At 35.9% G+C, this 18,877-nt stretch overlaps 1 protein-coding gene across 1 annotated transcript; it reads right to left on the reverse strand.

The window, feature by feature from the left end:
- Nucleotides 1–239: 239 nt before the first annotated feature.
- Nucleotides 240–17,644, reverse strand: acsbg1 (acyl-CoA synthetase bubblegum family member 1). The gene is made up of 16 exons (XM_079602900.1): nt 17,461–17,644; nt 15,803–15,907; nt 15,043–15,107; nt 14,644–14,915; nt 14,419–14,507; nt 10,605–10,725; nt 10,437–10,517; nt 10,203–10,352; nt 9,945–10,121; nt 9,165–9,343; nt 8,830–9,063; nt 8,518–8,735; nt 8,275–8,414; nt 7,946–8,192; nt 7,655–7,804; nt 240–353 (listed from the first exon to the last, which is right to left on the reverse strand). Exons 2-15 carry the CDS (start codon nt 15,862–15,864, stop codon nt 7,728–7,730), a joined length of 2,112 nt encoding a protein of 703 aa, XP_079459026.1. The 5' UTR covers nt 15,865–15,907; nt 17,461–17,644; the 3' UTR covers nt 240–353; nt 7,655–7,727.
- Nucleotides 17,645–18,877: the final 1,233 nt, after the last annotated feature.

Genomic DNA, 18,877 nt, shown 5'->3' on the forward strand with positions numbered 1-18,877 from the left:
TATAGTTCAAACAGCTGTTGACCTTTGCTGTGTCAATTGTGAAATGACTGTACCATCAAGACATGACTGTGGTCGGAATATATACGTCTATTTTTTATGGGCAAATCAGCCTATGTCTTTATTTTTACAGAGCACTTTTATAAGATCATTATAACACTGGATAAAGATGAAAGCATTGCCATATACAGTATCTCCACAAAGCAAGCCAGTTTTATTTTTAAGATCTGATTAAAACATACAGGAATATTAAACATCATATAACATCAAACACTAACATTGTAAGACAATTAACACTATGTTGAAAAATGGTAATTAAAAAAATAGGAGTAAGTTATGTTGTTAAATTTTAAAAAGCATGTGTTGTGGCAAAAATTCATCAAACAAACATCACTGCGTAAGGGAGACTCAGAGTCAAATTATAAAATAGAAGTATTTATTCTTGCAAGAATAGGAGCAGTCTATAATACACAGCTGTTACCCTGTGCAGAAGAGTGACACACCCCCAGACAGACTGAACCACCTTTTATCTATAAGTTTCAAGGCCTTCTCCGCTGAGCCTTCCTCCCACAGTAGTTTTCCATCCAGTGGTTTTCCATAGACAAGGAAGCCATAACACTAGTTTAGATTCGTCACATATTATCATTCTTATTAGAGTCAGAGTCCTTTTCCCCTGAAAAACGTTCACAAGTCAATATTCATACATTTGGAAAACAGAATCAGTTCAGCTTGATGCAATCCATCCTGACATTCTGCAAAAGGAAAATTTTAAAGTTATGCTCTGCCATTATTTCATTGGCCACATTTTGCCCTGTCTCCCAATCCTGCATGCTCTCTGTAAAGAAAAAACAAATTTCGAGGTTATTGTCAGATAGTAAAGTACGTAGTTTCCACGGCCTTCGATGTCCTGGCGTTTCCTGTTGAAACAATCCAGACAGCAATTTTGTTAGGCAGAAGAATGGCTTCTTTCAGGGCTTTTACCCAATTACCCCTTAATAAACCATATTTGGCAATTGTTATACCATCCCCCTTTTGATGGTCGACACAACTCGATCATCAATTTAACATAACATCTAACAGTGTCTTCAGACAAATTTCCTCCAGACATCTTTCTCTGTCTCTGAAACAAAATATTACATTCTTCACTTAAAGCCACAATCAAATTTTCTTATCGAAGTATTTGAAGGGCAACGGCCCTCAGTCAATATACTCACTATTCAGGCGGAATAGCTGCCCTAAACTAACCTACAAGACATAAAGTGCTGCCCCCATCACACACACTCATGCTAGATACACATATGTTAACTGCTCATTTCCAATGTTCGCTTTTTTATATTAACTCTAAAAGTATAATATTTAAAGTTCAAATTAGATTTAAACTTCACATTTTCCTGTAGCTTTTATATAATTTTACATGGCCTCAAATGTTCATTATTTTGTCTTTAGAAAAGTCTGGGTTGTTTTGGTTCATTATCATTATTTTGTTTAAGCTTGCCTTACCAGGCCTGATAACAGAAAGACAGACAGAGTACCAATCCTTTCCTCCACTCAGCAGTCTCTCATACTATACACAAATAAGCTTTTCAACAGCCTCCTAAGACTGAAACTTAATTAATCATAGTCTTGAACCCTTAATAGTTCACAAATGTTAATATACAAATGTTTAACTCAAATTAGAACCATTACAACAATCTAAAATACATTATGCTATCATTTTCTAAGGTTATCTTTAGTTTGAATACTTGTATAAATTCTCAATTCACCTAAACTTTGTTATCCAAACTGTCTTACTCTTTAGTCACCACCATGTCTAACCTTCAGGAGTTAAAACCATCCTATAGACATATTAGTTCAAAATCAACTATAATTTTCCTTGCCCCTAAGGCAACCAACATGTTCCTGATATAAATTAATAAGTTATGTTACTGTCTCCCCAACAAATAAGGACAATCATGGTCTCAGCTGACTCTTGAAAGCACATTCACATTAGCTCTTTATCTATAATTTCCATCAGACTTGTCACAATTGAAAACAAGCCATACAGTGAATTGCGGGTTTTATCTCTCTGGTGAGTGATATAGAGGAACTCACATTTTTCTCGGTCAGAGACAGGCCGTGACTCCTCACAGCGCCCCTCACCTCCCAATGCTATGCTGACCCCAGTGGCCCCCCAGTAATCAGCGCTCAACTCTCATACCTTTCTCACATAACACCTCCATCCGGAGATGTCCGTGTTTGTGACCCCCTGCGTTAAATAGTCCCCTGGCCAGGAAGATCTATTCGTCCTTGAGTAGCCACGTACACACTTGGACCCGCTCGCATCACACAATCAGTTTTTTCCACAGAACTCAGCTGTTTTTTTTCTGGAGCTTAGGAAAGGCACATTCAAGAGTCACCTCCATCTCCACTGCCTAATAGTGGTAAGGAGACAGGTTAAAAACAACAGTATTTAATCACTCAAATCTGTTAGACCTGTCCGAATCAACAAAATCTCAGTGAACTTTATTCACATCGTCTCTTCATGTACATCTATAGCCATGGTCATAGGTCCTGTGTCATGGTGAAGGCTAAGATCAGACAAATACGTTACTGGTCCTAAAATAACACGTACAAAAATGTCTTCTCAATTCAGGTCTACATTATTTTCTTTAAAGTCATTCAGTTTTACAATCAAAAATATTTAATTACAAATTGTCCTCTGTATGGCAATGATTTCCTTTAACATGATTTCTTTTAACATCTCATTATGCTATAATTTTCAGCTGAAACACTGTGCTTTACTATAAATAGCTTATTGTCACGACAGGCTAAGATAACAGCCTTCTGACATTGAATGAGAGAGAGACTCTGAGGCCTTCAGGACTTGGTACACTGTTTCTCATCCCTAAACTTGCCTTAACTTTATCTTTTAATTTTGGCCCAGCTTAAGGCACCTTTGCCAGAAATTACATACGTTTTCAATATAAAAATAATTTTATAGTTGTCTTTTACTCTTATATCAGGAAATTTCGACATTACAAATTTCCACTCATATTGAGACTGTCATACACTGTAAAAAATAAAACATAGATTTCATTTAAATTTAATTAATTAAAATGAGGCAACAGATTACAAGCAATATTATTAATTAAATTTTACAAATTAGAATTGAGTAATAATTAATCAAATTAATTCCTTAAATGTTAACCATTTAAAATGAGTAAAATTTACAAAATATATGTTATTGCCAACATTGAAGACACCTGATGTTAACAAGCAGAATCACTGAAGGAGAAAACCATAATTAAAGTCACCATTATGGAGATGAGTGTGTGTTTTAGTTGGGCTCTTGACCCTTAAAATAATAACTTTAAGTTTTGTGTGGCTGCTGTACATGAGTTATAACAGCCAGATGAACAAAAAGAAATGTTGATCTGATGGTGTTGGTTGTGTTTCATAATTTCTCAATCATTTGACTTGAATCACTGATCTCATGTAGAGTCCAATTTATGAGTTAAATTTATTTTATTAATTCTAGCTGCATAATATTATTATCCTTTTCAATGGAATCCAAATGATCAAATTAATAATAATAAAAAATATATCTGTTTTTTTTTTAGGCGCACACAGACATCAAGATTTAGCGTATGAATCTCAGCAATGGTGACAACCTCTGAGCTCATTATTTATTCATGCAGCAATACATGATGGGAGCCATGAATGAGTTGTGATTGGTACAAACCAGAATGCACTGCAACATGCTTTATAAATGTCACCATTGTTGAGATGCACAGGCTGATTCATGATGTCTGTTTGTTTGTTTTTTGTACAAGAGAAACTTTTTAGAAATTATTTGAATTACATTGTAAAAGATAAAAATATTATGGTGTACAAGGCCAGTACTTCTATAGTAAATAAAGTTAACTTAAGTCACAAATTGTACTCCATTTGAGTTCAGTGATTCAGGTCAAATGATTGTGAAATAATGATTATGTTAAAACACAACCAACATCATCAGATCACCATTTGTTCATCTGGCTGTTATAACTCACGTACAGCAGCCAAACAAAAACTTAAAGTTAATAATTTAAGGGTGAAGAGCCCAACTAAAACACACACTCATCTCCATAATGGTGACTTTAATTATGGTTTTCTCCTTCAGTGATTCTGCTTGTTAACATCAGGTGTCTTCAATGTTGGCAATAACATATATTTTGTAAAATGTACTCATTTTAAATGGTTAACATTTAAGGAATTAATTTGATTAATTATTACTCAATTCTAATTTGTAAAATTTAATTAATAATATTGCTTGTAATCTGTTGCCTCATTTTAATTAATTAAATTTAAATTAAATCTATGTTTTATTTTTTACAGTGTAACATTTAAGGAATTAATTTGATTAATTATTACTCAATTCTAATTTGTTAAATTTAATTAATAATATTGCTTGTAATCTGTTGCCTCATTTTTATTAATTAAATATAAATAACATCTATGTTTTATTTTTTACAGTGTAACATTTAAGGAATTAATTTGATTAATTATTACTCAATTCTAATTTGTAAAATTTAATTAATAATATTGCTTGTAATCTGTTGCCTCATTTTAATTAATTAAATATAAATGAAATCTATGTTTTATTTTTAAGCTTATCTTTTGAAACCAAAACATCAGCTTCTAGTTCCTTCATGGTCAACTGTTTGTTTAATCAGATCCATTTCTACAATTTTACATTTGTTAAACTGTTAAACCCAGTGCTACTGCTTCTGATTATTTGATCTTAAATACAAATAGTTATTCTAGTTCTCAATAACGTTTCATTAAAAGACAATCTTTTTAATTACCTTTACTTTTACAAATATTTTTCTTATCTGTAATTTTACATCTACTGGTAGTTTAATTATTTTCCTTTTAAAAGGATTTCCTTACGACTTAAATCTATCAACTTTCTTTTCTCTTTCAATCTACTTACGACTTCCATCTATCAACTTTCTTTTCTCTTTCAATCTACTTACGACTTCCATCTATCAACTTTCTTTTCAACTTTCTTTTCATTTAATTAGCACTTTTCACTTTCCTTCATTCTCCATCCACTCCGCACTCCATTCACATTCTTAGTTCTTTCTCAGACGAAAACTTTAATATCGTCATTCAAATACTGTTCTACTTTCAAACCCACATTAATCCACGTCACTTTCACATTCCATCAACTTTCTTTTACACCTTTCTGAGAGGTAATTTTCAGTTACTGCTAAACGCAGCTGACCATAATTAAAACATTCTCTGTCCCCTTGCCTATAGTTCGATTATCTTGAGCTTTCTAGCAGCTCCAACTTACTGCACACCCTTGAAGTGTCCCAATCAGGAATGTAAACAGAGCTTATAAGCAGTTCTCTCTATTCTTTGACAGTCCACCAGTGGCGGATTCTATCACACTAGCCAAATCATTATTTTATCATTATTTTTGGCAGAACATTAATTTTCTGCACGGAAAAGCATAAATTATTTTCTAAGCAGGCTTCAAAAAGTTTCTGTTTAACTTTAACACTTGTCCAGGGAAAATTATCCCCGACCCATAATTTCCTTTATAAAACAGCCAATGTCTTTTTTCCCTCAATGACTTAATATCAACAAAATATCCGACATTTTACATTATTGAATTCCAAAATATTTCTTTACATTTCTCTAATTCGTTATTATCATCAACAACACTGATTACAATAGCAAGTACACATCTAATATCCGGAAGCCGGGCTGAATAAGCACGCGCTGTTGCTGTACTCGCAGCATAGCTGGAGTATTTAGGTTCAAAAGACAATGGTTGTCAAACCAAAAATAAACATAATTTCACTCTTTATTTTACCACTAAAATATAGAATTGTTCCCTATTTTGCTTAATGAAACATTCATTATCTTTATATCATGTTAATCCCTGTTAATCATACTCAATACCTTATTATTATTTTTAATCTGAACCTCACTTTTCATACCATTTCTTAATCTGATTTAACAGGCGTTCATAAATAGTTCCATACATTTTATCAGACATGTTATTTTCATAACATACATTTTCTACAGTTGTTTTCTTCTCAAAATGGTTAGTCTGCAGATTCAACAAGTATTATCATTACTGTCTCCGTCCCACTTATCTCTACTGTTTTTACAGAAACCAAAATATCATATTACTCAAATCTCAATCCTTCACAAAGACAGCCTTATTGCTGCTTGCTACTTCAACTTTTGTTACAAACAAAATCTTCTGACATCTAATGTCTTGAAAAATAAAAACCCTTTTATCAGTTATATTCAATCTTACTATATGGAAATACATTCTACATCAACTCCGTTCTCTTTTATCTGCTTCAAGCCAACAACTTTTTCACACTTGACATTGTCTTTTCCCATTTTTACATACATTTCTGCCCTTAATTTTAGCTCATTTGACAAAACACCGGTGTACCAAATTTCGCAAGCTTGCTTTTGAGACTTCCCCATATTGGCCGCTTATCTGTTTTCTGTGGATTTCTCTTTTACGCGCGTTCTCTTTATTTGTCAGACGTCTCTAGACAAATCCGATTGTTCTTTTAAACCCGAATCGGACGGGTTGCACTATTAGTGCACTCCTAATTACGGGTTACCAAAAAATCTGTTACGACTTTCTTGGATCCCCCTAATTAGCCTCAGCACCCAAAAATAATTTGCTCCGTGGTGGAACAATTCATTTTCAGGTACCTATCTGTGTGAAATGTCTTGGTCTGTCACAGTTCTCAATTAATTCCAGATTATTTATCTGCTTGAAATATATTGTTCTGTCACAGACCTCAATTAATTTCAGATTATTTTCCTTGTATCTGTTTGAAATATCTTGATCTGTACGTAGATCTCAATTAATTTCAGATTACGTACCACAGAAACAGCCCTCAGCCAATATGGTTCAATTTCACTCTTTCCCCCAATTAAACTGAATGTAAATGACCCTTACCAGAGACGTTGTTTCATGCCACACGCGGGTTCTTTAGATCCCAGTGGTCGACTCTCCCGGGCTCTGACATCGGCCGGCCTCTCTCTCTTAAGTTTACGAGGTAGAGCTGGAACTTACTCAGTCCAGGTGGCCAAACACCGTCCGATCTCAGGTCCAGGAGGCATCGTCCAAGGAATCCCACTATTCTGACACCAAATTGTTGTGGCAAAAATTCATCAAACAAACATCACTGCGTAAGGGAGACTCAGAGTCAAATTATAAAATAGAAGTATTTATTCTTGCAAGAATAGGAGCAGTCTAATACACAGCTGTTACCCTGTGCAGAAGAGTGACACACCCCCAGACAGACTGAACCACCTTTTATCTATAGGTTTCAAGGCCTTCTCCGCAGAGCCTTCCTCCCACAGTAGTTTTCCATCCAGTGGTTTTCCATAGACAAGGAAGCCATAACACTAGTTTAGATTTGTCACTAAGCCCCCCCCCCCACCCCCCCCCCCCTCCGCATCAAATGACCTTCTGACATCTAGGTCAAAGGTCCTTGTTCGTCTGTTCTCTGGAGTGCCTCTCCCTTCTGCCTTCCCAGGTACATAAACAGAATCTTCTCACACTAACAAGTGAGAGTCACACATGTGACATTCTTTGAATCATCTATATTTTACTAAAGATCAATGGATATCATAAAACTTCCACCACACATGTTTCTGCAATCTATCTTGACAAAAAGCAACAGTATCTGTGATCGAGATACAGCCAGTCTGGAGATCTTCTATTCTCTGTAAAAACTCTGTATTTCACTGTGATACATCTGCAACACCACTTGTCGGCGTAGTTTCATTGTAGGGCCTGAAAAGAAATGTATAGTCTATTATCTTTTGGAAAGAACAGTCGTGCCAGTTCAATACCAGTTAAGATCCAGATACATTCCTCCACCCAGTTTATAAAAACAAGCAATGGACATCTATAGGGAAGTATTTCGGCACTCACCTAGTTCTCCTCCAACAATTGAGAAATCTTGCCCTAATATGGTCCACTTTTGTATGCGTTGTGCGTTTGAGGTTGCTTTTGAATTGACTTTTACAATACCCTCTTCAATGGACTGGTACACTAGCTTGTCTTTTCCTCCAATGATGTCCGACACTTTTGTCGCTTGGCTACCAAGTCGCTGACAGTATTCCACAGCCTCCAAGCTAAGATTGTCTGTAGGCTCTGCGGTCTCTAGATTTATTGTGCACTATCCAAGGAAAGGAAGAACAAAATAACCTAAATGATTTAAGATTTGATGAAGCCAGAACTTTTCTTAAAGCATAGTTTACCTTTAGCGTTAGCAGAATGGACAAAAATTTCCTTTTGTCTCCGATTAGCATAGCATTGCTGATGATTGGCAACTCCTGTTTCACTGCATCCTCTATGGGAAGTGGGGGGACGTTTTCTCCTCCGGCAGTGATAATGAGCTCTGAAAGTAAAGAGATAGCCCTTTAAAGCTAACCTAAATCCAACTATACAGTACCATCAAAGCTAGTAAAAAAAAGTGTAGCGTTAAAAATAGCATCCTTTACCTTTTATTCTTCCGGTAATGTAAAGAAAGCCATCTTCATCTACCTTTCCCAAGTCTCCAGAGTGGAGCCATCCATCTTCATCCAAAGCCTCCTTTGTTTTATGCTCTAGGTTGAGGAAGCCCATGAAGACATTCCGGCCCCAAAAACACACTTCTCCAATTCCATCAGCATCTATGTTTACTAGTTTGTATCTGCAGCCTGGCACCACCTTACCACAGCTAGAAGAGTTAAAGGAAACGTAACACAGTGAACTTGATTATTGACCTACAAGTTAAAATTATTCAACCTGTAAATTGAGGTAAGAGGGCTTGCCTTAAAAAGCGGAACACTTTCGGTCCAGACATAAAGTGGGGTCCTGAGCTTTCACTCATCCCGTAAGCTTCATACAGTCGAATGTTGAGACCGAGGAAGAACTGAAGGGTTTCGCTTCCAATAGGCGCAGCACCCGAAAAGAATTTCAAACAATTGGAGAAGCCCAGCTCGGCACGAAGCTTTTGTAAGACCAAGCTGTCAGCAAGAGTGAAGAGGAATGACTTCTCCTCATCCCTGATTTGAAGACAATGATCATAAAAACATAAAGGTCCAAATAACATGAATGTATCATTACAGACAATGATATACAGTATACTTTAAAATTATGTATGTACTTGGTAAGCCTTTGATTAGCCTCCAGACTAACAGACATGGCCCATGTCACCAGTTTCCTTTTCATGTATCCACACTGTAAAATGCCTTCTTTGATCTTTTCCATAATTTTCTCCCAAACACGAGGAACGCCCATGTGGGCCGTGGGGTTTACCTCTCGAAGGGTGTCTACCAAACTCCCCTAAGATAAGGGAAGATAAAACAAGTGAGCAATGTAGAATAGACTTCAATCCTTTATTTGACAGTGTGGCAGTAGTCCAGTCTTAAGTCCAAGACCATATTTTCATGACGGACCCGACCTTCACTTGGACTCAACCCTCTTCAGGTGTCTGTCTTGACCTGGGACCAGTTGCATAAACTTAGCCATTATGTTAAGACTGTCTTAAGAACTCCAACTAGAAATTAGTCAAGAGGTAATCAGTCTTACTTTTCTGATTCAAATTAGACCGATCTACCTTTTTACCAGTCTTGAAGAAAAATATTAGATGACTAACAGTCAAGACTAGTCTAAGCAGTTTATGTAACCGGCCCCTGGACTCGACCTACTCAGATCTTGGCCTGGACTCGAATGAACTGGTCTAAATTACAACACTGATATTTGATGACAACACCAGTTATAGGATCTAAAGCAAAAGTTCCACCTTCAAGCAAAGTGTGCATAAGTAATAGAAACTTCAGGGTAGGCGTGCTGAATCTAAACTCTGCATGAAGGTGGTCCTCCTGGAAGAGTACTGGACACCCCAATCTAAAGCTAATCAAGAGTCCTGTTTTTGAGCAATTACCTTTAGAGCATCTGGCTGAGCAAAGGACACCTGCTCCCCCCACTGGATCCCTGTCCAGAGATCGAAGATTTGGGCAGCAATATGGCTGAGAGGAAGGTAGCTGACCAGAGACTCTTGCCTGATTTCAGCCGACTGCATATCTCCAGCCCTGCTTGCATGATGGGCTGTCCATGTGATCTATCGGAGTCCAGAATTCAAAATTGTCAGTAATCTACAACACACTATATTGTGAATGTTATTTTTTTCATAGCTGCTTACGTTGTCATGGCTTAACATCACTCCTTTCGGTGATCCGGTTGTTCCAGATGTGTAAATAAGTACGCAGCACTGATTGGCTTTCTGGTTACTGATGACTTCATCTAGTTCTTGATCAGAGATTTCCAGTCCTAGTCCCATGAATTCTTCCCACTGTCCAAAGACAAGCAGTCATCGTAAGTCTTTGGTTAAAAAAAAAAGTCAACTCAGACAGGTCTCTGTTTATCCAACACTCACCGAATAGAGATTGGGCATATTCTCCTTCAAAGATCCAGAATACTGTACTATGGCTTTTAAGTGTGGCAGCTTATCCTTTATCTAAAAATAAAAACAGGAGTATTAATCAGTTTGTTCATTGATTATGAGAAGGTCCAGGTTGAGAAAATAAAGTACATCAAAGTTTACCTGCAAAATCTTATCCAACTGCTTATGATTTTCCACAACAATGACATTGGCTCTTGAGTCAGTAGCGACATAGAGGCAGGCATCCGGTGAGTTTGTGGTATAGATCCCTGCCATTATGCCCCTAGCATAAACAAAAAATATAGATGTGAGGGCAGGGATTCTAGCCCTAATATTGCTATTTATTTAGTTCGCTTCAGTTTGCATTTGATATTTATAGGCCCCTGTAAGAGCTTGGGCAATGTGTAAATGGGCTTTTCATGCTTTATACTGATAAGACAACCCAGGGTCATTTTTAATAATCCTGGGTTATCTTGTTCCATGTTTCACAGGAAGTACATTTACATGCACTTTTAGATATCAGTCGGACTAAGGCTGCATCCGAAAGCTTAGGCAGCTGACTTGTTTCCTCGCTGCCCTATCAGGCAATGGCTTTGCAGGCAGCGTTTAAGCACAAAGGTACCTTTAGAGCATAACGCTCTAATGATCCACAACCAAATAGAGAGAGCTTTGGTGAAGGCTAAGTGAATATTTTATTACTACAATACTGATTTCCCACTAGAAATTACATAAAAAGTGAAAAAGATTGGTCAAATACGTATTTACACATAGCCACCAACCGCAACGGTCAGACTATTTTTTAGCTTAAAGGGTTAGTTCCCCCAAAAATGAAAATTATTTCATAATTTGCTCGTGTCGTTCCAAACCCGTAAGACTTTCGTTCATCTTCGGAACACAAATGAAGATATTTTTATGTTAAATGTTTGATGATAAAGTTCATAAAGAGAACGTAAAAATAATCCATATGAATTGAGCTGTTTAGTCCAAATTTTCTGAAGAGACATGATCGCTTTATGTGATGAACAGATTTAATTTAGCCACACAAGACGCACAAGAACAAACGTCTTCTTGTGGAAGCTCAAACACGAGAATGAACCTCATTGGTTCTCGCACGGAAGCAAGCATGAGCTTCCGTTTACCATAACTGATGTGTGCGTTGATGAATTTAAAGCGATCGTGTCTCTTCGGAAAAATTTGGACTAAACCAGGTTATTTTCGTAAACGAAAACTGAAACTAAATTTCAATAAATGAAAAAGTAAAACAAAACTAACAACAGTTACTGAAAAACTAACTGAAACAAAATAATAATTAGCAAAAATAAATACGTTTTCGTAATTAATAAGCTCTCATCACTTTTTTCCATTCCACTGCGCTACTTTATTTATCAATGTATGACCGTTGCGCTCGAGTCTTGTGTCTTTTGCAGCATCACAAGCATTACACAACATTCTAAAAATGCGGTAAACTCAAGTTAAAATAAGTTTAACTTTTAAAAGACGTGTATCGAGAGCTTACGCTTTTTCCCCATTCCACTGCCCGCGTCTTTTTTCAATTTTTCAAAGCAAAACCGCTTTCTGTGTGAGCCAGCCCTAAGAGCAGAAATGGCCAAATAAGTATTTCCATCATGTCTAGACCTTATGCAAATACAGCTGTAGCCTACCTTAATTCAAGGTAAGATAGATAACCATCTCATGTAAAACTAGCATAAACAAGATAGGCCTACCACACATATTAGACAAGATACCACACTGAGCAGAAAACGGAAAAAACAAATAGCATGTCTATAGCCCAGAAATAGATGTATAGGCAAGATCCGAGTAGAAGTATAAATGTCTGGTCTGAATAGGATGCATAACTTTTTCTTATACATCACGTTTAACAAGATTTGATTTTTAATATGAATGAGTATGAATTCATAATTTTTACTTTTTAGTTGCATTTGTTTGGTTCTTTGTTCATCCTCAAACAATTATTTTATTTTTATTATTAAGAGGTTTTCACAAGAGTTAACTGTAAACTGCAAACATTACACTTTGCTGAAATTAAATGTTTTTAACTGGAAGTGTTCTGTTAACTCTGCTAAACTATAATTACTAAAACTAAAATACTAAATATACAGTATAGAAAATAAATAGAAATGTGTTGACAAAATAAAAACTAAACTAAAACTAGCAAAATCATTAATGAAACTAACTAAAACTAGGAAATTTGAAAATAATAAAAACTAATTTAAAAATGCAAAACTATAATAACCTTGGACTAAACCACTCAATTCATATGAATTAGTTTTACTATCTCTTTATGAACTTTTTGAACTGTCCAAACTAAGTGGTAGTTGTGTAGACTGTCAATGGAGGGACAGAAATCTCTCAGATTCCATGTAAAATATCTTTATTTGTGGTCTGAAGATGAATGAAAGTCTTACGGGTTTGAAACAATGTGAGGGTGAGTAATTAATGACATTATTTAAATTTTGTGGTGAACTATCCCTCTAACCGTCACAGAATGGAATGCACAGGATGGAGGGATATCATAGGCAGTGAAGGATACGTCTATGCTGCCTTTTTTTTATCAGATAAAGGCATCTCAAGAGACAGGAAGTGAAGCTAACATTGGATTCGGATGTTCCTTGATGCCTTCCTACCTTGTAATGGGTTAACTCTAAAGGCAACATTTGTTAGCTTTCGGATGCAGCCAAAAACTAAATTTCAAAATCATTACTTTTTAAAATGCCATGTAAATGCTTTAGTTAGCTGGTTTTTGTGAATTTGGACTGACAGACCTAGATAATGAAATTGTAGCTTGGGTTGTATACAATTGTGTAATCGTGAAACAGTTGGCCTTTGAATTGTGCCCATGACACAAAAGACAAAAGGTGATGCACAGCGTGCATTTAATTATTTAAATATTTGATTTAAAGCTGCAGTCCGCAGTTTTTCCTCTTTGGCGCCATCTCTGTTCGAAATCTGCAATTGCAGTTATTCGCGGAATTATAAACTTTACGTGAGTTGTGCCTCGGCAATGCACCGCGCGGATGAACACAATGTTTTGAGGAGAATGTGTGGCTGTCAGTCGCCGCGCCGGTGTGGACACTGTCATTCAGAATCACAGATTATACTTTTCGGAAGTATGACCAACATAATAATTTTCACCGGAAAATGTAATTTGAACAAGTAAGTAACATCCACTTTTGTTCTGGGATGTTCAGGGAAAAAAAGCATTGTAGTAAATCGCGCTGAATAAATCTAACGATCGCCTATCTTATCACGTCAAACCGTGCAAATTATACTTTGTTCTCAAATTGTAATGTTAACAACATCAGCATTGCGTGACTACATTTAAAGCCCTTCCTATATTTATCCTTGTTTTCGCATGGGCCGGTTGCGGTCTCTTTTTTTGCAGGTCATTTGCATTTTACATCGGGTGAATCTCCAGTTCTCACTGGTGATTGTCGTTTGAACCTTTCTGGATCCGCCATCAAATTGATAAGTTTAATTATATCAAGTGCTGTGAGAAAAGGCTATAAATCTCCACCTCCAACATCCTCACACTCATAGCCTACTAGCTGAGACTACTTCTTCATGTGTACAGATGTGACGTATAATGATGCAAAAACATGCTTGGATTTCCGGCTGAAATCCACCAGTACCACTGGTAAAAACATTATTACAAGCTTACCGTTTTGAATCGAGCTAAGGCAAGCAGATAGTTTTGAACACTGGCTGGATATGTACTTGCTCAAAAAATATTTTTGAATAATTTTTAACCCCAAAAAGTTACGGACTGCAGCTTTAATTTAATTGTGTCATGTATACACTTAAATAAATGAACACTGTAGTTTGACTATGCACATATAAACATACTTACAGTTCAAGTGTTTGGCAGTACAATTTGGGTTTAGCAACACTAAAACTTACAAGTATGGAATTTTAGGCATAATGTAAATTGTAAACAACCTATTTAGGTATTTCTCACCCTGCAAACACAGTTCCAATAGCAGCGATAAACCACTCTGCAGAGTTAAATCCCAGGATGGCTACACTGTGGAACCGCTCCAGACCAAGCTAGGAGAATTGTCAAATATCACTGTATTATATGTAATCCATAAATTACATGCATATGACTTATGAGAATGAGCTGTGCAAATAAACTTTCTAACATAAACATGAAATTAGTGTTTAAAAAACTTTCTAAGATCACCTTTAGGAAGCTTTTGGCGGCCATTCGACTGTGGTGATAATATTCAGAAAAGGTCACTTTTTCCCATTCGTTTTCTCTTTTGGTTGCCAAAGCAGTCAGCTTTCCATACTTCTGAACTGAGTTGGTAAACATCTGATGTACAGTGATGGGCTGTTCTGGGCAAAGTTCATCTATTCTCAGCTGAACTGATCCACTGGCTTCTGTAGTCCATAGGGATTGGGCTGGGGCCAAGTCCACACCTGCCAGAACCTCCTCAACGCTCTTTTTCTCTGCTGCATTGAATAGGAGATAATCACAGTTCAATGACTACAAATCTGATGATGTGAATGAATGGTCAGAACATAATCCTGATATCCAAACTCTGAATATGAGAAACAAAATAAGAGTCACTCTACTTACACAATCCTTCGCCAACATCCTGCTCCAAAAGGTTTGTCATGGCCCCTAAAGGTGAACGGTCTGAGCTGAAATGCAGAGTGCTGGCCTGTTAGATAGCAGTGGACTCTGGCTCTCCCAGCGGACAGACCCAGCTCTTGCTGCCGTACCCATGAATCACATGGCGCAACTGCTCAACAGCATTGTAAGCCCCCACAATGATGGGTTTTGGTTACTTTGTCCTAAAGCCCCTGCAGCTTTGTTGGCAGACGGGAACTCACAACATGTGTGAGAAACTAGTTCCCATCAGTCATAGAAACTTCTGTTTCCTTCTTCACTTCAGTTGACGTAACAGCCACGAGTAAGAGGCATCCCTGCAAAATGACCGGCTTGATGCTCTTTGTAAACGAGTGCTAGAACTGGCAACTCAGCTGATTTAATTTCCGCTGCGCTTTTTGATTTAGAGTGTGTGGTGAAAAGCACAAACACCAAGAGATTTTTCCAAGAGGTGTTCTGCCAAACTCTTTTTAAACGAGACATTTTACGTTATTCTTACCTATGGCAACTGTAGCTGAAGATAACATCACACAAATTCTAAAGAAACTTAATGTGTCTATTGTTAAAGGAATATTCTAATTTAGCTTCTTTAAAATTTAAAAAAAAAACGTAAACAAAGGACAAATGCATTGATATTTGATTCACGTAAAATTAATCAAATATCAACAGGATGAAGCCATCGCAGTGCAAGGTAATTCAACAGATCTTATTACATTCATTCACATACCTGTTTCCAAGCTGGTTACTGGCGGGATCAGTTTGCTGGTGTGTTTGAGTGCTGGTGCTCATGCTGACTACAGGACTGAGATGAACTACTCAAAATCTCTACGTTCTTGTCATAATGAGGACAGAATGAATAGCTCCATGAGGCAGTGTCACAATTCTGTGAAAAACTTCAGCTAGGTGCTCATGCACTGAGTATGTTGAGTTTCTAGGAAATGTTTTGAAGTTTGCAAAAGTCTGTTCAGTGTGAAATGTCTTTAGGTGAAAACACTTAATGCATATTAATGGTTTTGGGGGCTTTTATATGCAAATGTCTTACAGTCCATTGAATTTTAATAAAACAGCCCACTCAACTGAGTTTATATTAAGTTATTCAAAGATATCTTAATCTAAATTAATTTACTATTACAAGCGTGATATTGATTACATTTTTGTATTTCAATTTTTATTTTAGTTTCATCACCTTTAGGTAAAGAGAGAAAGAGTCATATTTTTCTCTTCTGTGAATTTCTAATAGCATAACACAACTTTGTGATTTGTTGTGTTCCAAACACCAAATACTTTATTTTCAAATCTATAGTCCTTTCTGTTCAGTGCAACAAAGCATACAAGTTTAAATGTATGGGCCAAGGACAAATAAGTGTCCATGATAAGAAAAGGACAAATCGATCAAAAATCTATTAAATATACTGTATGTCAAGTTCTTAGAAATGTACTCTTTGTATTCATATTAATGTGATTTTGAAAAACAATTTTCAATAAACATTTATTTTAAATAATGTCTATACAATGCCATGTGTTACTACCATAAAGGAAAGGGTAATGATATTTATTTAATTTATCCCTTTAATACATGTCAGTGTACACATCTTAATATGTATATTTTTAGTAATGGTATTTTAAGTAAGTCGCACCACATGACATTTTTAAACCTGAACTAATGTTGTCTTGTCATAAAAAGGTTAAAAATTAGACTTGCACTAGGATCTTCAGAGGTCTTTGCAATAATATAATTTCCCATTTTATGTTTGTTTTATGCATGTTGTATTTTTAAAATATTAATAAGCAGTGAAGCAGTTGTTAAAATTGTATTAAAACATTTTTTTTCTAACAATTATTATTATTATATTCCAATAAATAACAAGAAATAATAATAACATGAAGCCAAACTACTTAGTTTTTATTTGCTTTGATTTCATACTTTTAAATGAGGATTTCTTAAATGAGCAAACCCCCAGTGTTAAAGAACATCGCCAGTGCTAATTTAACACTGATATCAGGATAATTGATCAGGATCATGATAAACATTTATTTTTTTACTTTGTATCCAATTATTTGTTTAATTGTATTGTTAATCTGAAAAGTATAGTAGCCTAATATATCTATAAAAAAATGTAATGACACCGTCATGTTAACCGAACAATGTTATTGACTATGTACAAGCTTAATGACACCTATAGAGGACATAACCGACCAAAAGTCCACAGCTTGTCAAACCATTGAATTTTTTATGAAGTTTACCTTAAAAATATATTTTTCTAACCGTGTTGGGATCAGCAAAATGCTATATGATAATATTCGTAACCATATGCAGAAAAAGTAAAAGGCTAACAATGTTTGTAGTATTAGTGTTTTCTCTCACGAAAGGAAAGTGTCTTTTACCTGTAAAAGTGGTTCACAAGCTGCACTTGCAGAGAACTAACCCTCTTCACCGCTGGTAAAGGACGCTTTTGTAGGTTTTAATAGACTATAGGTAAACATCCACTTTATCAAGCTCTCTGGTTTGTTCTCGTTCTGAGGTATCCTTTAGTAGTGAGGGAACCGCTGCAAATGATTCAGAGGGCGAGTGATCGATCCCAGTGATTCATATTGAATCACTTACCCATTTGACCTATTCATGCAAAAGAAGCTAATCAAAAGAGTGAATAGTTTGCTAACCGGCCATCACTAGCATGCATGCATCCATACATACATACATTAATTTATACATACAGTTATTTGTTTATTTATTACAGCTTATTAATTGGCTTTTTTTTGGAGTCGATTTCTCGAAGCTTTTCAACACGGTGTAGCTATTTGTGGCCATCTGGTGGTCAAATATAGTCGCTGTTTTCACATCTGAAAACAAAACAAATGAAAACATAAATTAATTTTAATCATGCCCTTGTTATTTCACAAGCATCAAGCGCATAGGCTTCATGAACAATAGAGAAAAACAATTATAGACATTATTTTTAATTTGTTTAATTTGCCCTTTAGAGTTTAAAAGTATAGTTTCAAAAATAAGGCTTATAATTTATTTAGATGTAGGCTAATGAATGCAATCTTCAGAGAAGTATAGTAATTTAACCAACACTTATAATGTTAATTTACAAAGGCAGCCTACTGTTCATAATGCATTGGCTAATGTTTTTTTTTTAATTTTTTTTTATCTATTAGTAAATGTAGAATAATATTATCTAAGATTAATGGAATGAAAGATCTAAAGGTCTTTGTCATGAGCTTTCACGGCACCAGATGTCATGTTTCACCACTAGTTGTCTTTTAAATGACTCCTTGCACCTGCTTTTAAATGACAACCCAGCCTGTGAGCATGCTATTATTGCTGGGTTCTACCTGGCTTAAACATCTAACTTAAATATGATATAAAACAACAATATAAAACAACTTGGATGGCAGGAAGAGGGCCAATAAGGTTCTGAGTAAAGTCACCGGGCTCACAAAGTTTTTAGCCAAATATTTTACATTTTTAGATAAATCAACAATCATAATTTTAGCTAACGCAGGTCACAAATTGTTGAGCTTAACTGGCTCCCTGTTGAGTCGCGTGTTATTATGTCAAGACTGACCATGACCCATAAAATATTGTATGGTAATGTCCCAATTTTTTTGTTGTGTCTTATTACTAAAGTGAAGGACACACAATACTTGCACTCGTAGCAGCATATCAGACCTCTGTCCTTATGCATTCAAGACAGTATTAGGGAAAGAAACATTTGCCTATATAGGGGCAGTTCAGTGGTTAGACCGGCAAATTAAAGTGATTTCAAGCATAAACTCTTTTAAAAAGAGGATCAAG

This window comes from Phoxinus phoxinus (genome assembly GCF_949152265.1).
Source record: "Phoxinus phoxinus genome assembly, chromosome: 25".
Taxonomy (NCBI): Eukaryota; Metazoa; Chordata; class Actinopteri; order Cypriniformes; family Leuciscidae; genus Phoxinus; species Phoxinus phoxinus.

What these genes read in the sequence shown, in the direction of transcription:
- acsbg1 (XM_079602900.1), bottom strand. Translation starts at nt 15,864, where the DNA reads ATGAGCACCAGCACTCAAACACACCAGCAAACTGATCCCGCCAGTAAC. An exon ending in GGATGTTGGCGAAGGATTGT is followed by an intron (nt 14,916 to 15,042) that starts GTAAGTAGAGTG and finishes TATTCAATGCAG; the next exon opens with CAGAGAAAAAGAGCGTTGAG. An exon ending in ATTGGAACTGTGTTTGCAGG is followed by an intron (nt 10,726 to 14,418) that starts GTGAGAAATACC and finishes TGTTTATGCTAG; the next exon opens with GGGCATAATGGCAGGGATCT.